The sequence below is a fragment of the Argentina silus genome (genome assembly GCF_951799395.1).
Source record: "Argentina silus genome assembly, chromosome: 3".
In the NCBI taxonomy this organism is placed as follows: Eukaryota; Metazoa; Chordata; class Actinopteri; order Argentiniformes; family Argentinidae; genus Argentina; species Argentina silus.
Window position 1 is genome coordinate 12,807,153 of NC_139657.1, and position 22,924 is coordinate 12,830,076.

The following is a 22,924-nucleotide window of genomic DNA, read 5'->3' on the forward strand; positions in this document are numbered from 1 at the left end:
ATGTACTCTCTAAACAACATATGTTGAATAAACAATTTGACAAAAGGTAGATACAAAGTATTGTATATTGCACACGTGTAGCAGGTGTTACCGGGTGCTGCCCCTGTTGCGTCTCTGTGTACACTGTGACCCCTGTCAGCAAGCAGCATATGCTGTTGTTTGTTCTGCCATGAAAGAATTGGAGCCCCCCCCCCCCCCCCCCCTCCCCTCTCTCTCTTCAGGAAGTAGACGTGAGCAGTAAACCATTCACACCTCCATGTAGTTCAGTGTTCATTTAATCCTTAGTATTGAACTCATAGGGCAGTTCCTAGAGTAGTAGGTGGATACTCACTGTCTGGAACCAAATCTACTCTGAAGGTGTCACCTATAGTAGGACACATCCTGACGCATAACTCACCTCAGAGGAATGTCAGCATCATCTTTTGTAAATGCATAAACAGTCAATAAAGAATTGGAGGCATTGAATACAGCATAAAGGTAGAAGATATAATTAGGGCTTTTCTTGTAAAAAAAATCCTGTAAAGATGTTACAGTACACTACACATATGCTGTAATTACATTGGCATACACATTCAATGCATTAATACATATGCATTAGATTTGATACAAAATGATTTAACTGGCTGTAGGTACATCTACAGTGTTCAGATTGTGCTCTCAGCCGTAGTCTGTGTTTCGGTAATGAGATGGGTGAATATAGTGAGCCTCTGTCTCTCAAAGGGAGCTGATCCTCTCCTGAAGCCAGAACAAAGGCACAGTGAAAGCCTGACGCCCACCTACATCTACAACATTAATCACAAGCAGAAAGCATTCTTTTTCAAGAGTTCTAAAATGCACCATGATATGAAATTGCAATGCAACTGAGAACATTTACAAGAATATATAGATTATGTGTAGAAGTAATTTATATATAAATAAGTAATTCAGAGTAGTGAGATGAGGAAGACCTACATCATTTTCTACATCTTGGCTCATTCATGTGTCTTTTCTCACATCACATTCCTCTTTCTCCATCTTTGCCCAATTATCCAGAAACATATGAGAACGTACACAAAGGAGAGAGGAACACTATGAGATAATTACTCCTGTATGTCCTACCCTTTTTATTGAGCATCCTCTGACCTTTTCACTCTGCTCAGGGGGAGGTTTGTCAGCCATTTGTCATTCTGGGGCTAGTGTCCTGCATGCCTCATAGCGCTAAGATCATCTTAAGCCCATTGTTAGCAATGAATGAACAATGATCTTAGTACTATGAAGCTCTTGGGACACTCACCCCTCCTCATGTCATTCAAGCGTGGGTCGCACTCTGCCTAAAAGTGATATTTCTCATTTTGAATATTCAAGTGATGTTCACATGTAACAGCCACACACACTATAAAACAAAGACTGAGTCCTGTAAAACTAAAGTATAATTGACAGGAGTATTATCAGCTTGAAAATAAAGCTGTCACATTTCATAAAAAATGACACTCCACCAGTAAGGGTTAACTGAGTGTCTCTTTGAAGTGTTGACCAGGGATCCGTAAACTAAACAGGGCATGGAGCCTCACCTGGTGGAAACCAAACAAGACAAAATGAAGGAGATCTGCTCCCAGAGAGGCCCAGGCATGGGGAGATCAAAGCCTGGCAACGCGTGGCATCTGGGCAACAGAAGTGGACTGTGACAGATGATATTAGTAGGCTATAGAGTATAATATCCAGATGTAATACTGGCCAGTACAGCGGGATGGAATGGAACAATTGTGTGTGGTTTGGATGTAGTGTATGTTGTTGCAATGACAACAATACACCCTCACACACCCAAATTAGAGGTTGAGAGAGGGCATTCAAGACCATGGTGAATTGTGGCCATGTAATACCTACTCCCAATGCCTACAGCCACTAGCAATTGCCATTTTTAGTTATTTTGCTGTGCTCTCATTATTTCCCCCTTGCATTTCCAATTATATTTAGAGTAACTGTGAATGAGTTGAGTAGTAGGACATTTGCTTAGATTGGCTTAATTTTTCTTGAGGGGCAACAAAATAATTCTGCCTTTGTCCAATACAGTACATACAGTACCCAGGAGACACCAGGCTGCTCCGACTTTGACGGCTTTATGGTCTGACGCAGGTACTAGCTCCTCTCTCTTGCATGAACACTCTCTCCAGGCCCAGTGAGGAGGAAGTATCCCTGGCTGCCTCCTTCATTGTTTCAAGCTTGTGTCCATGTCACGAGTGATATGGGCTGTCGACCACCTGAGAAAGACATCATGCGCACCAGTCACATGGACAAAAACCTTGGGTGTGTATGGGGATGAAAACAAAGGCCTCCTAGCTCATTATATAGGTATTTTCTTAAAAAGACAGCTGACCTGTCACCTTTGTAATGAGGTATTGTGGGTGACTCTTAAGACACTGTTGTTTGTGATCCAACAAAAGTAGTGCTCCTCAATCTGGTCTCTGAAGGAGATGAGCCGCCTAAGCCCTTTCCTAGCAATTTCCTTGATCTTAGTCAATGGACACTCGCAAGGCTATACGATGGGGGAAACATCTTAATAGTTAACCTTCAAGGACTAAATCAGGTCATTTCTCAGGCCCAGGGTGCCTGAAACAGCTGAAACCCCACCTGTGTTAATAGCATGGAGGAATGGATTTGTGTGTGTGTGTGTGTGTGTGTGTGTGTGTGTGTGTGTGTGTGTGTGTGTGTGTGTGTGTGTGTGTCAATAGTGGTTTGAATATACAAATTCTAGAGAGCCGAATCATCAACCAAGACCACTGAGCAACCAAACAGCCGGCTAATTTTTTTTTGACATTGTCTGGGAAATACAATGATATTCTCCAAACAAAGGTTTATTAAAAACATTCCCACAGATGTCCTTTGATACCAGAATGCAAAGCTGTTTGGTTAGTTCTATCTTTTGAGCAGTGATTCATATAATCCCAGGACAATATTCCCAGAACGGTAATCATGTCCTCTATTTGCTGGCAGTAAATTAATTAGTGGCAGTAAATTAAGTGAGTTGTAAAGCATGGTACTTGTGAGGGTTCATTTGAAGAACTTGAATGAAGTCCAGGACAATATTCTTAATTTTAATTTATCTAATCTTAAATACAGTTGTAAATGTATCTGATTTAGTTACACAGTGTCAACCAATGCTGTTTAGGTGTATAAAGTAGATTTATTATGAATCACAAAAGGCAGTGGTAGCTTAACTAGCTACACATGAGTTTGATGGCATGAAGTCACCTAATACTTCTTTTGGGCGTATGTCAATGGTAAAACCTTTTATTTCAGGAGTAGACTTGTTTGCTGTTTGGTCACAGTATAATAAGTGGGCTTGTTTCAGCAAGTCCAACTATTGTTATTGCTCATACTTATTGTAATATTAAAAAATAACTTGTATTGCTATGACTTTTCGTTATAATACCTATTAAACTTTTGAAACATTACATGGAGGTCAATGGAATCCAAAATATGCAATTCTTGAACCTCTGCCGTTCTTAAACCTTTTAAGCTATTAACACCATTTCAACTGTAAAATGAGTGAAAAACTTGGATGAAAGCTTTTTGATACCTATAAAACTTTTTAAACTATTAAGCTTTTTGTAACTCAAAAACCTCTCATCCGTTTAACATGATGGAATGTTGATTTAGGCCAACATTCTACAACCTCCTTTGTTACTGCAACCACCATGAATCTTTCAAGACTCTTAAATAAAAACAACAGAAGACCTACATTCTTAGAATGATTACACAACAATGAACTCTTGTTGCTACCCGTTCTGCCCCACTGAAACCACTGTCAACCACTCAACCCACTCTACTGAACAACCCCAGGCTCATCCTATATATCTATCTATGACCTTCTAACATTACTATCTATCTAACTTTCTATCTTTCCAACCTTGTATCTATCTAACCTTTCAACTACCTAGCATCATCCTTTCTTCCGTTCACCAGTCACTACTGCTTCACTCAGTATAACCCATACTGATTAACCTCTCAATTGTTTTGATCTTTCTATACTTCCCCTCTCTAATCTATCCATCCTCTCTTTCATCTATCCATTCAACCATCCAATCAACCGACTTAACCAACCTATCTTCAACTACCCAGAAAATCTTCATCAACCCTGGTAAAAGCTTTCTGATAGAGATGAAATCTTTTAAACTATTAAGCTTTTTGTAACTCCAAAAACTCTTATCCGGTTAATCAACCAACTCTACCACTCCCAATCACTCAACAAACCAACTTTCTACCCACTCCACTGAAGTACCCCTGGCTTATCTATCTATCTATCTATCTATCTATCTATCTATCTATCTATCTATCTATCTATCTATCTATCTATCTATCTATCTATCCAACCAACCAACCAACCAAACCATCTCTAACTTTATCCGCTACCATATTAAGACTATCTCACTTTCTTTCAATTACCCAACAAATCTATCTATCTATCGAAACATCTTTAAACCTTTTCCACTACCAAAATAAGACTTTGCAAAACCACAAAGATTCTTCTGGAACTTCTTTTTGTAGTTATTATTATTATTATTCCAATTCTTCTGACTTTCCTCCTGCAGCTTTTAAGCTATTCACACCAATCAAACTTTAAAACGTGCAGAGAGGTTTAACTTGAGTTGCTTACATTTATATTTTTCAAAGTCATTATACTTTTTAAACTACTGTAACTTACTTCATGTTTTTGTAACTCAAAAACTCCTATCTTTTAACATGGTGGAATGTTGATATAGGCCAACATTCTGAGAGCCCCATTGTTACTGCAACTGCTATGGAACTTTCAGAAGTCTTGAATAAAAACAACAGGAGACCTGCAGAACACATTCTTAGAATAATTACACAACAATGCATTCTCTTGTCAACCAGTTCTTACCCAATAATTTTCTATCTCTATCTATCATACCTCATTGATCCTTCAACCTTATTTATTCTCTCTAGCTATCCTACCGTCTGACCATCCTACTCTCACTTTCTTTCAACTACCAACTTCATCTTTAAACTTTTCAAAATAAGACTGTGCAAGCCCACAAATATTCTTCTGGAACTTTTTTTTCTCTCTAATATTCACAATGGTATTCTCTTTCAGGTCGTTAAAGAATATGAAAAGGTATTTTAGGTTAATTTCCCCATGACGTGAGCGATGGTCCTCTTTTTCCATTTGCTGTCGGGGGTGAGATTATTGCTTGTCCACCCCACACAACTCCCCTCGCCCCCTCCTTCCTCCGTGTCGTTCATAAATACCAAAGCGCGCGGCTCCTCGGGGTAGGCTACCACTTTACATAGTCAAAGGCATTAGATAAACAACCGTAAGAGGAGTAAATAAATACTACGGTACCTCAATATGTATTCAAACAAAATTGAAGGACCACGAAGAGGAAGGTCTTTCGACTCGATCAACATAGGTTTTGAAGAAAAGCAACTGAATAATGAGGTAACAATTTCTCGTTTGCTGATTGATAATTTGATTTATTCTTTCATTTCTTGTAGATGCCAATGCAATTATATCAAATCTGAAAAATCTGTTTGGATTCCAGAAGAGATGGCCTTTTAAGGATATGAGCTGATCAAAAGAATAACAACGTGTTTTGTTCTTAAACCAGATTTGTTCAAAACAAAAGTATCCAGCTAGACATTAGTCCGTTGCTTTTATCCTTTCGGTAATTAATGATAGCCTGCAGATAGTCAATACATGATTAAACCGTCTCAATCTCGTACGTTAATTTCAATAGGCTACGTGAAGCGTTGAGAAGGTCAAGAGTGCAACATATTTATCTATTGCATTTAGAACTACATTTGTGATTTTTCTTGACAGGTACAAATATTCTCATGCGATAGCCTACGCACGCAGTGCGATAATCTTTTGAAACAGCACTCCACTAATATTAATTAGATGGCTCAAAATGTTCAGCCCATGGTCAATCAAAAAACAGTAACCATTCACGAGAAATGTAACCTGTTACATAAACGAGCTACTCTAACACAGAGACCTCAGATGGTAATTGGGACCTCCGAGTATATCATGTTAAATACATGAATGATCAAACTGGGTCTCCCGTTTTGATTTAATTGGCTCTAAAGTCGACAGCAAATTAAGATGACTTTAAATGCATGTTCGATTCATTAATTGCATCCTAATCCCGCGTTAGATTATTGTAAGAGGGAGCTAATAATAGGCTTCCTTGCTCTCCAAATGAGATTGCTCTAAGACGTTTCCTTGAGGCAGACAGCAGCCGACCTTTGTTAAACCAAGACGGTGAATTGTACAGCAACCTACAACCTGACCCGTGCAACTGTCCTGAGCCTCTGTCGATCAACTAATGCTGCTAGCGATTCTGCTGACACGGGGCCATCGACAACTGGTTTCCCGCGCTGCCTCTTACATGCAAGGGCGAAACATGGTTTGTAACAAATTAAATTATAGGCCTAGATCTGGTTATCTTGTCAATGTTATTCAACTTCAACTGAATAGCATGCAGGCCTATATATATATTTAGGAATGTTTAATGTCTTACTTAATTGTTAAGAAAAAGCACTGCTTGGCCATATAGAAAGCTTTATAACAAAGCGTGAGTAGCCAATTGCGAACGGGCGGAGGTTGCCGCTGTCCATGGTTATGAATTTCACTTGCGCGAGCGACGGTCGCGGGATAATTCACCTGATCCACTAATCCAGTCCAAAGAACATGTAAAGGGACCCATGGAGTCTTTCTGCTACTAATTGCATAATTGTTGTGTATTGCCTGTTTAACAACAATAGATTTAAAAACAAAACTAAAACACTTCAATCGAGGTGGATCCTCTTTAGTCTTTTCAGGACATGCTCGTGAGATTTGTGTGTATACGGTAGGCAGTGCTCTTAATGTTCTTGGTGGTTGTTTATTCAAATCATTGTTTAATCCAGACCAATGGCAATGAGCTGTTGGCTCTAAAACGGAGTAGGCCTATGATGATTATATCGGTTATGTGAATAATAGCCTTAGCAGGCAATGTAGTTGTTATTTTAACTAATATTAAAATGACTTTTTCTTAAAAAAACATGCCAACAAATTTGTTTAAAACCACTCGTACAGAAGCAGAAAAACACTAACATTTACAAAACACAACTCTAGAATTATGTTTGTGTAGACTGTCTGGTTTGGAGTCACGAGGATTCAAGAGCTGTCATCACAGTCACAGCTAAATGCATTTAAATGTCCCACGGCATATACCGTGCGTCACTCAGATGAAAGTTTGCTGATGAAAAGAGAATACAGCAATGTGTCGCTGACTCAAGCTAATGTTCACTTTTGCAGATGAACAAATCAACCTTCACAAAGATTGAAGAAAACAGAGAAAACAAGAACGCGCCGTCAGAGAGGGGGCGAGCAGCAATAGTATTTTCCCTCAAGAATGAAGTTGGGGGACTCGTAAAGGCGCTTAAACTTTTCCAGGTAGGCATCAACATGTATTGACGTGTATTCGTCGATGTTGTTCAATGTGATCGATGATGGCTGAATTTGATGATGACTGCCTTCAGGCCTGCACATATGATATCATAATATTGGTGGCCTCTTTTTGGGCTTTATAAGCCTGTTGCCTACCTCAATTGTCTAGATAATAAGATAGGCCTAGAGATGATAATTAATTGTACAATATTTAATCTGCCCCATCACAGGAAAACCACGTGAATCTTGTACACATAGAGTCCAGAAAGTCGAAAAGGCGTAACTCTGAATTCGAGATATTTGTGGACTGCGACAGTAACCACGAACAACTTAAGGAGATCATTCAACTGCTACGTAAGCACGTGAACGTAGTGGAAATGGATCCTCCTGATAACTCGTGCCTGCCTGAGGAAGGTAAGATACAATTGTGCCTGCTGATTTATGATACACTTCTAACTTAGTTGTTATAAATTGACTTATGTTCTTGACAATTACCATGGACGTAAGATTAAAATATATATATTCTGTTTCAGATATGGATAAAGTACCCTGGTTCCCCAAGAAAATCGCAGATCTGGACAAGTGTGCCAACCGCGTGCTGATGTATGGATCAGACCTGGATGCAGACCATCCAGTATGTATTGCTTTTCCAGGTGTCTCTTTCTAGAAAACTGTATAGGTCAGGGTCTCAGACTTGAAGCATTCTCATATCTCTCTCCCCCTCTCACAGGGCTTCAAGGACAATGTCTACCGAAAAAGGAGAAAGCATTTTGCTGATCTTGCTATGAGCTACAAACAGTAAGTGCACGGTTGAAATAATATTTTTACAGAATAAATGGATATTCATTTAATTGCATATTTCTGTAAATTGTTGACACTAGTTTGTGATCAAAGCAATTATGTTGTTATCTATCAGTGGGGACCCTATTCCTCGCATTGAGTTCACAGATGAGGAAGTGAAGACATGGGGCGTGGTATACCGGGAGCTCAACAAGCTGTACCCCACTCATGCCTGTCGCGAGTACCTGAAGAACCTGCCCCTGTTGTTTAAACACTGTGAGTGTCGGGAGGACAACATTCCCCAGCTGGAGGACGTATCACGCTTCCTTAGAGGTGAGATGAGCCTTTTCAAACAACATGAGTGTGTGTGTGTGTGTGTGTGTGTGTGTGTGTGTGTGTGTGTGTGTGTGTGTGTGTGATAGTTTTGGGTACTAATTTGTAGCAACACAAAACATTTAACTTTGCAATTTTGTAAGATAAGGCCCTGAGTTCATTAATTATATGTGTGACATTGCCCTCCTCTTTTCAGAACGCACTGGTTTTACTATCAGGCCAGTGGCAGGTTACCTATCCCCTCGAGACTTCTTAGCTGGTCTGGCTTTCCGTGTTTTCCACTGTACCCAGTATGTGCGCCACAGCTCCGACCCCCTTTACACACCAGAGCCGTAAGTATCCTCATGAATTCATCTCTTAACAGTGGTACGGTAGCAGCAAAGTACATTAATAGCCATAGAACTTATAGTTTGTTGTTCTTGTTATCTTTTCTTTTCCAGGGACACATGCCATGAGCTGCTGGGTCATGTCCCGTTGCTAGCCGATCCCAGTTTCGCCCAGTTCTCTCAGGAGATTGGCCTGGCTTCTCTTGGGGCCTCAGATGACTCCATCCAAACACTGGCCACAGTAAGTGATCCTGCCAAGTGCCAAACCTGAGCCTCATCGCTTCAGGAGAATTTTTTCTTAGAAAAGTAGGAATCTAATCACATTTTGTTGACTTTGCTGACTTTTACCCATCCCGTGTTTTAGTGCTATTTCTTTACGGTGGAGTTTGGCCTATGCAAACAGGAAGGGCAGCTACGAGCATATGGGGCGGGTTTGCTGTCCTCCATCAGTGAACTAAAGGTAATTCAATATTGTAAACAAAGCAAAATTAAGATACAGCAAATGCATGAGTCAACACAAAACAAAGTTTACATAGGTTTGTATTTTATTTAAAATATCTATATTTTGAGTAGTAATGGTTTTGACTTGTTCCCAGTGCTAGCAGATTCCTAAACCCAGTTTCTTCCTCCCCCACAGCATGCTCTCTCTGGAAATGCAAGGATCATGCCTTTTGACCCCAAGGTCACATGCAAACAGGAATGCATCATCACCACATTTCAGGATGTCTACTTTGTGTCAGACAGTTTTGAGGAGGCCAAAGTCAAGATGAGGTGATTAAACTACATAATTCCCGAGACCTGCAGTGTAACATTACTAGTCCTCTAAACATCTAAATGATGATATTGATTGAACACCAAAATAAAGTCCTTTATTATGTAATTCCCACAATTACTGTCATTGCTATATACTACTATATACATTTATTCTGACATTTTCTGGTCTTTCAGGGAGTTTGCCAAGACTATCAAGCGGCCCTTCACAGTGCGCTACAACCCCTATACTCAGAGTGTGGATGTGCTAAAGGACACCCCCAGCATCAACAGTGTGGTGGAGGAGCTACGACATGAGCTTGACATTGTGGGTGATGCACTCAGCCGGCTTAACAAGCATCTGGGTGTCTGATGACCTCGACTCCACTCCAGTTATCCACTTACCATCCATCAAGCCTGCAATATCATCTCCAAGCACAGACGTAGAGATACTGCATGACCATTGCTCCCCTTTAGTATGTTGAGTATGAATTGTAATGTACAAAATCCCCCCATCATTTCAAATACATCTGGTTTCCATGATGCATTTCAGTATGGGCAAGAACTTGAACAAAGTTCAATACATCCGCAAAGTTGTACTTGTTCTGCAAAATTGTTTATGGCTTACATTTGTGTTGAAACATCTTGACTGGATGTTCAGTATATAATGAACCTGAATCAGAGCCTTGAGGCTTTTATTATATTTATTATGATTCATATTATAATACCGTAATTCAACATCCATGGTTAGGAACACCCTCTATGTCAGGTGTTACATAGAGTACTATGATACGTCTTTTAGATTTCCTTTTTTCTTCTTGGACCATGTTATTTGGTTAGAGGGGGAAAACAGACAATCAACAATTGTTTAACCATTCTATTATATGAATCTCTTCTATTTGTAATCCACTACCATATTAACGTATAACCTTCGCCCTAATTATCACTCTGGTGGTCTGTGTACCCAAAGATGCGTAATTTATTGATATCTATTATATAGTAAGGTCAGATGTCCAATATATTCCTCTCCTTTTTGTGTATATACAATGATGTTGCTGGGACTAATGAAAATGAATGGTGTATATTATACAAAAGAAAGAATGTCTACAAGATGATTTTGACTAAATGGATCCACCTGGATCGCTCGTTTTGTTTTTCTTTTTACAGTTCTAATGTCAGACATACTCAAGGTGAAATGTAACTGTAGTACATGTTCTCCTGAAACACAAGAAAACATTATTTTTCTACTGTAAAGAAATGTAGACTGTGTACATGTCTGATGAAATAAAAATGTGCATGTCTTAATTAATGCCTCATTCTTCAGTTGCGGTGGCAATGGTATAAAGTGCCCCACTTGATATAACAATCAATGAAAACCTGTTTGGACAATCAAATAATAATTCTATGAGCTCAATATCAATATATGTTTCGATAATTATTACATAATTTTGTATAACCTATCCTTTTTGCATTTCAGAAATTACCAGGAGCATGCTAATTGTTTTGTGTCAATATTGATGAGCAAACAAACATATATAATCTAGTGTAAAGATCAATAGACAATGATGTATTAGAATACATAACACATTTAAAATAGGCTACAATACAGTAAAGTTATAGGCAAACAAAATAGATTAATGTAACTATAAATTAATTATTATGTCGTTTATGGAGAGAAAAAAGTACAGTGGCTCATACAAGTAACCTCTACACATTTCGTGCACTAGATGATAACTTCAAGAGATTAATTTAAAGATCATTTTGGGAATAGAAATTGACTATAAAGTCTGTAGAAGACCAGGCAAAAACTTCTGGCCACAGTCAATGTGGCGGAAAACCACGTACAATTGTCGCAAGGAAACCACTTAACGGCAGTTGCGTGTCGCAAAAAGAAAACGTTGTTTAATTCTCTGAGATGTATCCCATGGATACACTTTTGAGACCATGGTGTTTATTCACGTGGGTGAGTTATAACGTTTCTAATCTTATAATTCATATCACTTGAAGTTTGTTGTCTAATAATGGCACTTAGTTATAGGCATGCTTACGTTAAACATTTACCGGTGGACACCTTACATCCACAAAGTTTACGTCTCTCCGTGGACGACAGCAGACAGTTCTACAATAGCTTTGTGTATTGAAGCTAAAGTTATTTTAATAAGTCTACCTGATGCCGATTTTAATATTCCTAGCTCAATTGTACGAAAACAGCCGACTGGTTTCAGCTTACAGCTGCTATTCTCTGATCATGGAATATTATAGGGAGCCAACAGCTACGGCCAGTTGGGACAGGGACATGTCGAGGACCTGTCAGTGCCTGAGCTCGCGGACAGTGCCCTACACAAGGGAGCAGTGGGTGCTCTCAGTGGGGGCGGTGGACATTCAGCTGTTGTCACAGGTAAGTGTACACAGCCGCCTGCTTCAGGCCATAACCTCTGTCGTGTCTTCATGGTCTGTCAAAGAAAGTTCTCTTGTTAGGCAACATATCTGCCCAGTACCCAGTATATGACATGTAGCTGTGTTCTGTGAAAGATATTAGTGGAACTCCGCCCACTTAGCTCGGGTGTATGTAAATGACGATTTCTTCTAAATAAAAGCGCCCACGTTAAACTTGTTTAAGCATTTAGAAATACTAAATATGGATAGGAAGGCACCACACATTATATGTAACTATATCTGGAAATAAACATTTAATTCTCTCAATGTATTATTTGTGTTTTTAAGGGTTTGTAATTCTTCTAATATCCTAATTACCGTGATGGAAGACTGCTGCACTGCATAGGGGACATATACTGGACTGTACACAAGTAATTTTCCAAGGCCAAACATGATTTTGATATCATTGTACTCAGCAATTCTTCTAGAATATGAATCAAGCGAGTGTCAACCATGAGTGTCATACAGAGTGTTCTTGGTCCTTTACTGTGTGACACCCCTGTGTTAAAAAATGGTTGAAACTCACTTGATACATATATTAGAAGTGTTGCTGAGTAGAGTGGTAGTAAAAGTAATGTTTAGCCTTGGAAATGTTTTTGTGTAGAGTCCATTATGTATTTCCTATGCAATCTAGACGAGGCACTTTGAACTGTTTGGCCACAATAAAAGGCCAAGAATACTTTGTATGACAACCCTCACGATTGAAACTCACTTGATATGTATACTAGAAGTGTTGTTGAGTAGATTGGTAGGAAAAATCATGTTTAGCCTTGGAATATTATTTGTGTACAGTTCATTATATGTGCCCTGTGTAAAATTACATGTAATTGCACAAATATGCACATTATAACGATCAAGATTCGTTTTTTTGAAATTGTACATACTTTCTGTTTAGTAATATTTCCTTCATTCATGAAAAATATTAAATATTGTGATCCCATCACTTTACAGTGATCTATTACCTCGCGCTTTTATTTTGAAGTCGCGAAAACGAAACAGGAAGTCTTACTGTCACAACATGCCGGTTATTATCGTTCAGAGAACACAGCTATGACATGTCTCCCTCTCCTGGTCAACTGTGTTTCACTCCTCCCTCCTGTCTTTTTCATTATTTCTCTAAAGCCTTGTACAAATGTGGTTCTCAACTTATGCAATGCACACATTATACACATTTCTCCCTTAGAGAAAGGAGAGTTACTGGTGTGTGGGCTGAATGACAAAGGACAGCTGGGACTTGGTCACTCTTCAGATGTCACAACCTTTCACCACTGTGCTCTCCTCAGTCAGAGAGCTGCACAAGTAGCCTGTGGTTGGGATTTCACTCTCATTCTGACTGGTGAGTGGAAGCAAAATAGGAAATGCTTATCTCGACCTATTACATTGCTTGAAATTATAATTCGATTGATGTTTTCCTTGATTTGATTAAGCATTTAGGGATAAAGACCTAAAAAAAATCAGAGATAAAGTTATTTATGATGACATGTTTGTGAGATTTGATTTGTTGCAATTCATAACAATAGTTTCCACACATACAGACTGTGGCCAGGTACTGACATGTGGGTCAAATGCATATGGTCAGCTGGGAGTGGTACAGCCAATCTCACATTCTACAGAGCTGCTGCCCATTGAGGTAGGAAACGGGGGTTGTGGTTGCCATGTAATCTTTGTGTATTAAATGTCTGTGTACAAAGTTGATGCAATAGATAGATGGGGGTTGATTATTGTTTGCGTTACAGTAGGTTGTGTAAATTAGGCTAACAGTTGGTTGTGTACATCACAGAGGACAAACTTTATAGTTACAGTTCATGTTGTATTACTGAGGCACATTGTATACAGTATCTGTCAAATATAAGTCATCATTTAGATATTACATTTAATATTAAGTGTCGGTGCAGTAACTTTGGGCCTGTGTCATATTCCAGTTGTTGTTATCTTTCTCAGAGTCTTAAAGAGCCTGTTATCAGTGTGGCAGCAGGGCTCAGACACTCACTAGCTGTCACTGGTAAGCACTGTCTCTCTGACACTCAATATGTTATTGCTTGGCCTTCTACAGTGTATGCTGTTCACTTATTATTACAGCGTTCCTCTCAGGTTCAATTGTTATCTTAATTGTCCCAGAGGGACTTAACAATCAATAAAAGTACAATACAGTATATCTCAATTTATGTATCATCAATGTGGCCCTTGTTATCAGGCACTATAATAAAGCCCTCTTCTTATTTTGTTGTGTCTGAAGGTACAGGTTGTGTGTATCAGTGGGGTAGGGGTCTCTCTGGACAGGCCAAGCGAGCACTGAGTCCACACCCTGTCCCAGCACACTTCAGCTCAAAGGAGCCATGCCTAGTACCAGGTAAACTCCCATCTTGGTGTTCACCAGCAGTCATTTCATAGAACATTTTCATTTAAAGGTGGAACGTTGTTCTGAGGTATGGTGTTTGTTCTGCCTGGATGTTGCGTCATGAATTAAAACAAACTATTCCATCTGCTACAGGTCTGGATCAGGTGATGCCACGCAGAGTAGCTGCAGGCTCCGCCCATTGTGTTTGCCTCACTGGTGAGTTACACCTGCTCTCTACTTTTCACACTATTTACACATTAGCAAAGTCCTACATCACTGAGTAACTGACACCATTTAGGATGGCTGTTGATTTTGCTCTGTGTGTTTCCTTTCTCCAGTAATGTCCAGTAATGGATATACTATTTCCCCATTGCCCCCACTGGTGGGATAGTGAGTCATGGAAATCTTTATGTCTTGTGATATAGCTGGGGGTGATGTGTTCCTGTGGGGAAGCAACAAGCACGGCCAGCTGACCAGTGCAGAGTGCTTTCTGCCCAGGCCTGAGCTCCTGAACCGCACACTACTGGATGGAGATAGAGTTACTGGAGTCATGAGTGGCTGGACACACATTGTGGCCCAAACAGGTGAGAGGTTACTCACTTGTCTTGATCTCTCTGGAAAATGCTGTTGAGGCATAAACTATAGTAGACTAGAACATTTAAAGTTGGCTGGCAGAGGGTATTGCATGTCAATGTGCATTGGTGTCAAGAGACGGTCGTGTAGGTGATGTGCCATATCAGAGGTTTCTACTTGTTTATTCCAGAGAGTGGGAAGGTCTTCACTTGGGGTAGAGGAAATTATGGACAGCTGGGGAGAACAGAACCAACCAGCCAGTGTGCAGAACACGAGTCAGGTGGTCCCTCAGAAGGTGCGAGCCAATGGGCTTGTGTTCCTGCAGAGGTCAAGGTTCTTTATGGAGCAACACAGGTGAGACTGTTCACATGTATTTTATGTATTAAATCAGCCATGCATAGTAAATTTAAAGGTCCAGAATGTAACATTCAAGCTTTCTAAAAGCCTTGTAATGGTTTAAATGATTATGTTTAAATGTTAAAGATCAGGGAATGAGATCCCTTAAAAGAAATATTTCATTTAGAAACGCTGTTTTGGTCTGAAAAAATATATTTCTAAATTAGAGTGCCCTATCTGATACTCTGTTTGCATACAAACATGTTGTTACTGCCAGGAATGTTCTAGGGGAGTGGACTCACCAATGTTTGCCTTTCTGTCTCTGGTGGCTGCCTCTTCGAATTGTGCGTGAAAGGAGAAACACAACAAGTCCATTTCGGGGGTTATGTTATTATTAGGGAGGATGTTGTTCTTTAGAACTTAAAACTGAATTTCGCCGCGATGGCCAGAGGTGGCAGATTGCCAACAAACCTATAATAAAAGATGTTGATGACCCCATTTTAGATTTTGTTTTTTTTGTAGCAAAACAATAGTAGAATATGTGCAGGCCAGGGTATGATACTATGGCATCTATTGTCTAATGCAACTGTTCCTGTTTTTTGGGGCTCTATATGATTTTTGCTACTATCACTGTTTCATCCCCATTGGTGGAGACCGTAGAGGAGAATATCAGAGCCAATCCAGTAGGGGGAGGCATAAACCAACCAAAACACTGAATCAGTCCAGATGAAGGTTGTTTTCTACATAGGCTACTGTACAGTATGAGTGGACCAAGAGAGGCTGGTGGAGGGCGAAATCGGAGGGCGGCTCATTGTAATGCATGGAATGGTATGAGGAATGGTATCAAACACGTGTTTGCATGTATTGCAACGAGCCCGTCCTACGATTTCCCCCTCCACCAGCCTCTCCTGGTTTGTTTGATACCATTCCTCATTCCGTTCCATGCATTACAATGAGCCCATTCTCTGATTTCTGCCTCCACCTGCCTCCCCTGGAGTGGACCTACATCAGTGATTATTGGCATCGCTACGATTTTATGTGCGATGTGCATGTAAAGCTATCCTCACCACCGTCTCCCCCTAGCCAGAAAACAATCCCCCACACAGGGGGCAATTATGAGTGAGTAGCATGGGAATGCTGTGTTTAACCTCTGAGTGGCGGCAGGGCAGTGAGAGAGCGTTGCCATTAAAGTCAGGGACAGGCAAGGGCAAGCACTGGATCATTCTGCCAGCGGGTGCGGATCATTGCTGAAACACTCGGGTCTCTGGGAAATGTGTTCACCTTGTGCACATACATACAGCAGAAGCCAAGATAGATTATCTGATGTGGACTATGAATCTCCCAGCCTGGGCCACACTGTTAGTACACCTTACATGCATGCACGCTCACCCACAGAGTCAATATTTAGTGAACCGTCAGATTTTTATGACGTCTGTCGATGGCAGGTGTTGTAAATAACACCTGCCAGTGGTGTAGGAATCAATGAGCGGTTTTCTATTCATGGCCTACCACAGCTGCATATTACACCAAAACTGCATTAATATTTCTCAGTCCTCTTCACAAAGTCACTTCTGAAGTGCAAAGTATTTACAGCCTTTTGACTAAATCTGAATCTATGAGATTATATAAATGAGTATAAACCACCACACTCTTTTTTTGGCAACAGCATCATTTGGCAATGGAAAAAACAAAACAGCCAAAGCTGTTAAAAGGCTTGTTTAGCAGAGACAGAACACACACAGACAGTTGAGACAGTTAGTCTGTTAGTCTATTTTAGCTGTTGTGACAGAACTGGCCTTTTCCTCCTTATTTTGCTGTGCTGTGCATTGACAGACCCGGTCCCAGGGTGAAGGGGTTTTGTGCGGATAACTGAGATGACTAGACAGGTTTGGACCAAAGATTTCCCACACTTGTTTCACTCTGACAAGTGGTGTATGAAGTCTGGCATTAACTTGTTAGATGACTAGACCCACTAGCCATTCAAGCTGTTAAATTTGTCAGGGAATGGTACAGTAGATTGAGCAGTATTCAGGTTACCTAGGCAGCAGACAGTCCTTGATCTCATGTCAATAATGAATGTTTGTTTTCATCAGTTGTTACTTTTTTAATTGTTTGACTATTTTGATCTTTGCAGGTTGTGTGTGGATCTGAACATAACCTTGCCATTGTGGGTATGTGTTTCTCACTCATTGTATCCCTCCAAGAACACCCATACTGTGTTCCCATACCCATACTTCCTATACTGTGTTTTTTGTGGCTAGTGTCTGTAATATACAGTATTTATTTTGAACCTGTAATTGTGTGCGATACACAGTAGGATTGGAGGGCTATTTACACATGAATTTACTCCCCTCCTTCTTAGCTATTCTCCACACAAGCATTACGGGGAAAATAAGATGGAAGAGAAACACTCATTCAATCTACAGTGTAGAATGATATGCTCTCTAAGGCAGAGGATCAGAAACGTTTTGGAAAATGGGGCAGCAAAGTTGAAGGCACTCTGGTTTCACTTACTGAAAGTGCAAATGACTGGGATGAGACACCATTGGCTCTGCGTGACTCATAGCTACTATGGTGCAGGGCAAAAACTTCAGTATGCAATATGGGAAATGAATATTTTAGGCTTTCCTCTTCACTGTCTTAGTAAGAATTAGTGAGGGATCTGTCTAATGCTTTACAGTTTAGCGTCAATACGAAATGTTAATCCTTCTGTTGATGCGTGTGAAGACATTTAAGGTCGGATTATTGCCATGTGGCCTTTGCTGCAGGAAGTAATTACTGTGAGGGTAGATGAGTATCATTGACAGAGGCAATTAACCGAACAGCCCTGTAAAAGAGCAGAATCAATCACAAGAACAATGTTTTTTTTTTTTTTTTCTCAGTTTTATGTTTGCTGAGCAGTCTGCCCATATACAAATATATAGAGTAGAGCATATTGACATGGCAAGTACGCCTCGGAGCGAATAATAGACAACATACACAACTCAGCCATTCAATAGATCATTTTGTTCGGTAAAGGTTTTTGGTTTATTTTACAGTTTGTTTAAAGGGATCAGATTTCTCTTCTACCCATTTGTCCTGCCCAATTCCTCTCTACCCCTGGTCTCCCACAGTCACCAGCGTGCACCGACAGACCATTTTGAAGGCAGAGTATTCCTGCATTAAAGTTTCATCACTGACCCACTTCCCTACGTCTGTGTGAGTATCAGAGAGGGGAAATGAGGACTTGCTGTAGGAGCGCCAAGCCCCATTAGAGATTAGTTACTGGAGATTGGTGATGTAGGGAGGGACATGGAAAGCTGCAGGTCCAGGGGAGGCTGGTGGAGGCAGAAATCTGAGGATGGGCTCATTGTAATGCATGGAATGGCCTGAGGAATTGTACCATTCCTCATTCCATTCAATGCATTACAATGTGCCCGTCCTCCAATTTCTGCCTCCACCAGCTTCCACTGCTACAGTCACCGACACAAGCCCTACTGTATGTCTTGTTCATTGCTTGGATTTCCTATTATATTCAGGAAATTACAGATTCCAAAGCTGCCCCTCTCAATTACACTGCTCAACAGACAAGACACAGACACATGCTGTCAGAACTCTGCCTCCAAACATCCCAAAGGGATTAGAGCGCAAATAAAAGAGGATGCTTGTGTGAAGAACCTGTCTCCTGCTTCACTGTCATGCTCTCTCCTTCACCATGCGTCCTCCTGTCTTGAGTACGGTGGCAGGAGCAATGAAGCAGCAAAACTGGATTGGAAGCAGAGACCTTAGTGCTGCTATTTCTGGTGCTGAAGTAGGTCAGGCAGAAAGGAGAGCCTTGCCGACTGCTTGTAGAAACATAACTGTTGCAAGCTGTTCAACCTATGCCCTTTTACACCAGAAGAACCTCACCCACAGCCATGACATCCATCATTGGTGGCCAGGGATACACATACTGTAGGAAAGGCACTGTTGAGATCATGATCCAATCTGGTAAAAGCCCTCCTTGAAGTGGACAAGGAAGCATTCTGACTCTTCAGGCTTTAAGTGATATTGGATATGAGATCATGTTACAGATTCACTGGAGGCTTGATGTGATTAATGTTTTTATATACCAAGTAAAGATGCGAATGCTGTCATCAAATAGACATCCAATCATATTTAATTGGATATGAAATGTCCTCATTAATGTCCTCATGCAGACCTGGTCGATGTGTGAAGTTAGTAAGGAAATGGCTTTTTCCATGTCTCGGTTTTTGTCCTTTGTTGGACAGAATACTGTGCAGGCACTTTGTTGCCATGGCAACACGGATGTGCTATGGTGCTATATTCCAGTGAGTGTGTCCATGAATTATCACAGCACCAAAACACAGGTTTTTTTTTTTTTTTTTTTTAAATGAACAAAGCACTCCTCTGTACATAATCGTTTCTCTTTCCAACGACACCCATGCTCGCCAAACGTGTTTAATACAAGCCAATATATTTTCTACCTGCAAGTGTACAAAGGATATGAGTGTATATTTGTGTGCATAGCCAGGCGTAGCCTGCTAGATGGTTGGCAGGGTGTCACACAGACATAAGCTGCTTGTGTGATATCTTGGTCTGTGTGCCGGAGAGAGCATATGTTTATGTTGGCAAACCCAAAGCTTTTGATCCGTTGATTGGAGAGATAAGTGAATAGAAATCATTGAGTGAAAGAGAAAGAATAGGAAGGTATAGAATAGACAAAACATTGTGATGGAGATAGCTTGAAGATGTGATTACCCTTGAGAAAGCAAGCTCACTTTTGTTGCCATGGTGATGGGACCTATTAGGTAACCGTGTTGCCATGGCACGTGTCTCCTCAGTGATGCAGACCTGACCACACCCACCAACAAGCTCACCAGCTGTGAAGAACAGGAACACTAGTACTGAGAGTCTGGAGTCCTGGTGTGTGTGTGTGTGTGTGTGTGTGTGTGTATATAAGTGTGCATGTGTGCGCGTGTGTCCATGTGATTTTGTGTTGCTTTTTTGGATACACACACAGACCATGTGTCACGGAAATGTTTTTGCACGCCACCCTGCCTTTTTTTCTGTTCTGTTCAGTTTTGCATAATGGTGCAAAGCTGCAAAACGTTCAGCTGGCTGTCGGCTCCAACTGACCAATGTCCTTTCTCCTCTTTAGGGGGTCGTCTGGTCTCTTGGGGCTGGAACGAGCATGGGATGTGTGGAGACGGTTCCCTGAAAGACATCAGCCAACCACAGCCCATTCCTGCCCTCAGGCCTCTTCTGATTGGCTGTGGAGCCGGGCATTCCATGGCACTGTGTGCTGTGAGCACCAGTAAAGAGCTGAAGTCTGCAGAGGATACCCCGCTAACTTTGAAGCAAGAGAGTATGCAGGGATTAAACATTATTTAGTTGAGTATTCAGTCCACTATGGGGCGCGTGGCCTCAGGGAAAGACATGGTTGGATGAAAATGATGTCAAGTATGCCAGTGTAGTACTCCACTGAATGATTTGTTTTAGCAAAAGTGCTGCAAGTGGACATTTGATATCCTTCTGACCTGTAATTTATTAGTGCCTTTATATATTTTTCTTTCATCTTTGACAAGCTGCCACAGTTCCATGACGTGTATTCAAACTGTAAAACGTCATAACATAAATATTGTTCTGGGGTTAGAAACAGGATGAGTTATGTATCATGAGGACAGAGGCCATCATCACCCAGACTAGTCCGTCAGTTTGATGGACATCATTGGGGGTGATAGCTATGCTAGACACGGACATGCCTATGGCCCCCCTGTCCGCCTGCCATGTTTGTCTTCCCACTGTTTAACACGGTTATGGACGGTCTGAGGGATGTGCTCGACTGGTGCTACAGTTCCATGTCACCATGTCAGAGCTTTTATTGCAGTGATCTTGAGTGACAGGAGGCAGTCAATCTCCCAGAGAACCTAACTCAATATGAGAATTCTCATGGTCATCTTATGATTTGGCACTTGGCTATAAAGTGTAATATGTATCTTTATCCTCTGACCATCGCATATTTATAGTTTTACAATGCATCGTCATATTTTCGGAGGTTATGTTTCATATTTGTCATGTTTACTGACGTTGACGTATGACTCAGGGGAAGCTGGTGGAGGCAGAAATCGGAGGACGGGCTCATTGTAATGCATGGACACGTGCATTGTAATAATTCACACGTTTGATACCATTCCTCATTCCGTTCCATGCATTACAATGAGCTTGCCCTCCGATTTCTACCTCCACCAGACTCCATTGGTAAATTTCTGCATGATTTTTGGATGTTATATTAACATTGAAATACTGGTGTCCTTTTTATTTTGTGTTTCAACGTTTCAATGTTAATTACCCTGGATTGCGTGTATGATCAGGATTCTGATTAGCAGAATAGCTTTAATTTCACTCAGTAAAGTATCTATGCAAAGTGGCCTAATTATGAAAAACGGTTATGTCAAATGAACTGGACATTAACAAAGGAATCCCTCTCTTTGCCAACTCCAAAAAATAAATCAACACTCATTGAAAAATAATCATTTCTGTGTTTTTTTTATTTTTCACTATTTATTGTACAAGCCTGAACTGTTATCGGTCAGAAAAAGACACAAAAAATCCCTAAACAACAAATCAGTTGAAACGATCACTGAAAGAACACCTTGTTAAGATAACTACCCACACACACTCGGAAGTCTCACAAAACGGCACACATTAGTTGCCTGTTTGTCGGGTTATTGATTCCATTAGAACAACAGCTGTTGTTTGTTCCGTGTTGGACAATGATCAGCACAGTGTTGTTGCCCCATTTGTGCTCAGTCCCATTGGCAGGTCCAGCTCACGCACGCCAGATTGCACATTGGACATCTCAATAGGTTGTTGGCAGTGTGTTTGCAGTGGTTTAGTAAAAATGTTGGTCCCTTACCACCGGATTAACCATGTCTTATAAATGATGTAAAATGGTGCTTTTTCAACCAATGGCCATCCCTGGTTATTGACACTGTTTATTACACGCCTTTCAATACTGATACATTTGGGGGTCGTTATTCTGTCTTGTCTGCACTACTTTTAGAGTGGTTAAACATGGATGTTGTTCATGTTCAATTGTTGTGTTACTGATCAGGTATTAGTCTTTCATGTTGGTTAAGCTCAATTCCTGTGAGATGGGTTTGTATAACAGAGGCACTTGTCCAGTGTGATGAGTAAGAATGTTCTGGCTATGATTTAAGGTCTGGGTGGTGGTATCCCCTAATAAATACCTTCACATGTTCATTGTAAAACAAAAATATGTCAATTTTACATGACTGTCAGTCGAAAATGTACTGTAGCCAATCACAGTCTCCGCCAGTTATGAGATTGAATAAAGAAGACATCCACGTGAGCTGCATTTGTTGTACAAAGTACAGACGTGAGATTCCTAGATGAGCACATTTCTATTAGTGAATGGAATTTGCCTAACCAACAGTGTTGAAAGTTTGTTGACCATTTGGTAACAGTAGATTTGGTCATTTTAATGCCTCGTCAACTGTAAGGTACTAACTAAGTGTGAGTGGTACTGAAAACAATTCAGTGTAACCTCTGTTTTCTGTAAGTGGACATATTCCTATTTTGAAAGAAATGTTCAACTTTACAGTTGCAAACAGTGCAAAA

The 22,924-nt window shown here is 40.5% G+C and overlaps 2 protein-coding genes across 2 annotated transcripts; both read left to right on the plus strand.

The window, feature by feature from the left end:
* Nucleotides 1-5,319: 5,319 nt before the first annotated feature.
* On the plus strand, nucleotides 5,320-10,803 carry tph1a (tryptophan hydroxylase 1 (tryptophan 5-monooxygenase) a). Its single transcript, XM_083667279.1, has 11 exons — nucleotides 5,320-5,437; nucleotides 7,298-7,435; nucleotides 7,660-7,843; nucleotides 7,963-8,063; nucleotides 8,160-8,227; nucleotides 8,346-8,542; nucleotides 8,739-8,874; nucleotides 8,983-9,109; nucleotides 9,233-9,328; nucleotides 9,506-9,639; nucleotides 9,817-10,803. Exons 1-11 carry the CDS (start codon nucleotides 5,348-5,350, stop codon nucleotides 9,989-9,991), a joined length of 1,446 nt encoding a protein of 481 aa, XP_083523405.1. The 5' UTR covers nucleotides 5,320-5,347; the 3' UTR covers nucleotides 9,992-10,803.
* Nucleotides 10,804-11,533: 730 nt separating this feature from the next.
* On the plus strand, nucleotides 11,534-22,680 carry sergef (secretion regulating guanine nucleotide exchange factor; the record flags this gene model as incomplete). Its single annotated transcript, XM_083666446.1, has 11 exons — nucleotides 11,534-11,581; nucleotides 11,881-12,016; nucleotides 13,238-13,390; nucleotides 13,590-13,684; nucleotides 13,996-14,056; nucleotides 14,291-14,404; nucleotides 14,546-14,608; nucleotides 14,818-14,976; nucleotides 15,156-15,319; nucleotides 17,436-17,472; nucleotides 20,442-22,680. The coding sequence occupies 11 exons, from the start codon at nucleotides 11,534-11,536 to the stop codon at nucleotides 20,672-20,674; spliced, it is 1,263 nt and encodes a 420-aa protein (XP_083522572.1). The 3' UTR covers nucleotides 20,675-22,680.
* Nucleotides 22,681-22,924: the final 244 nt, after the last annotated feature.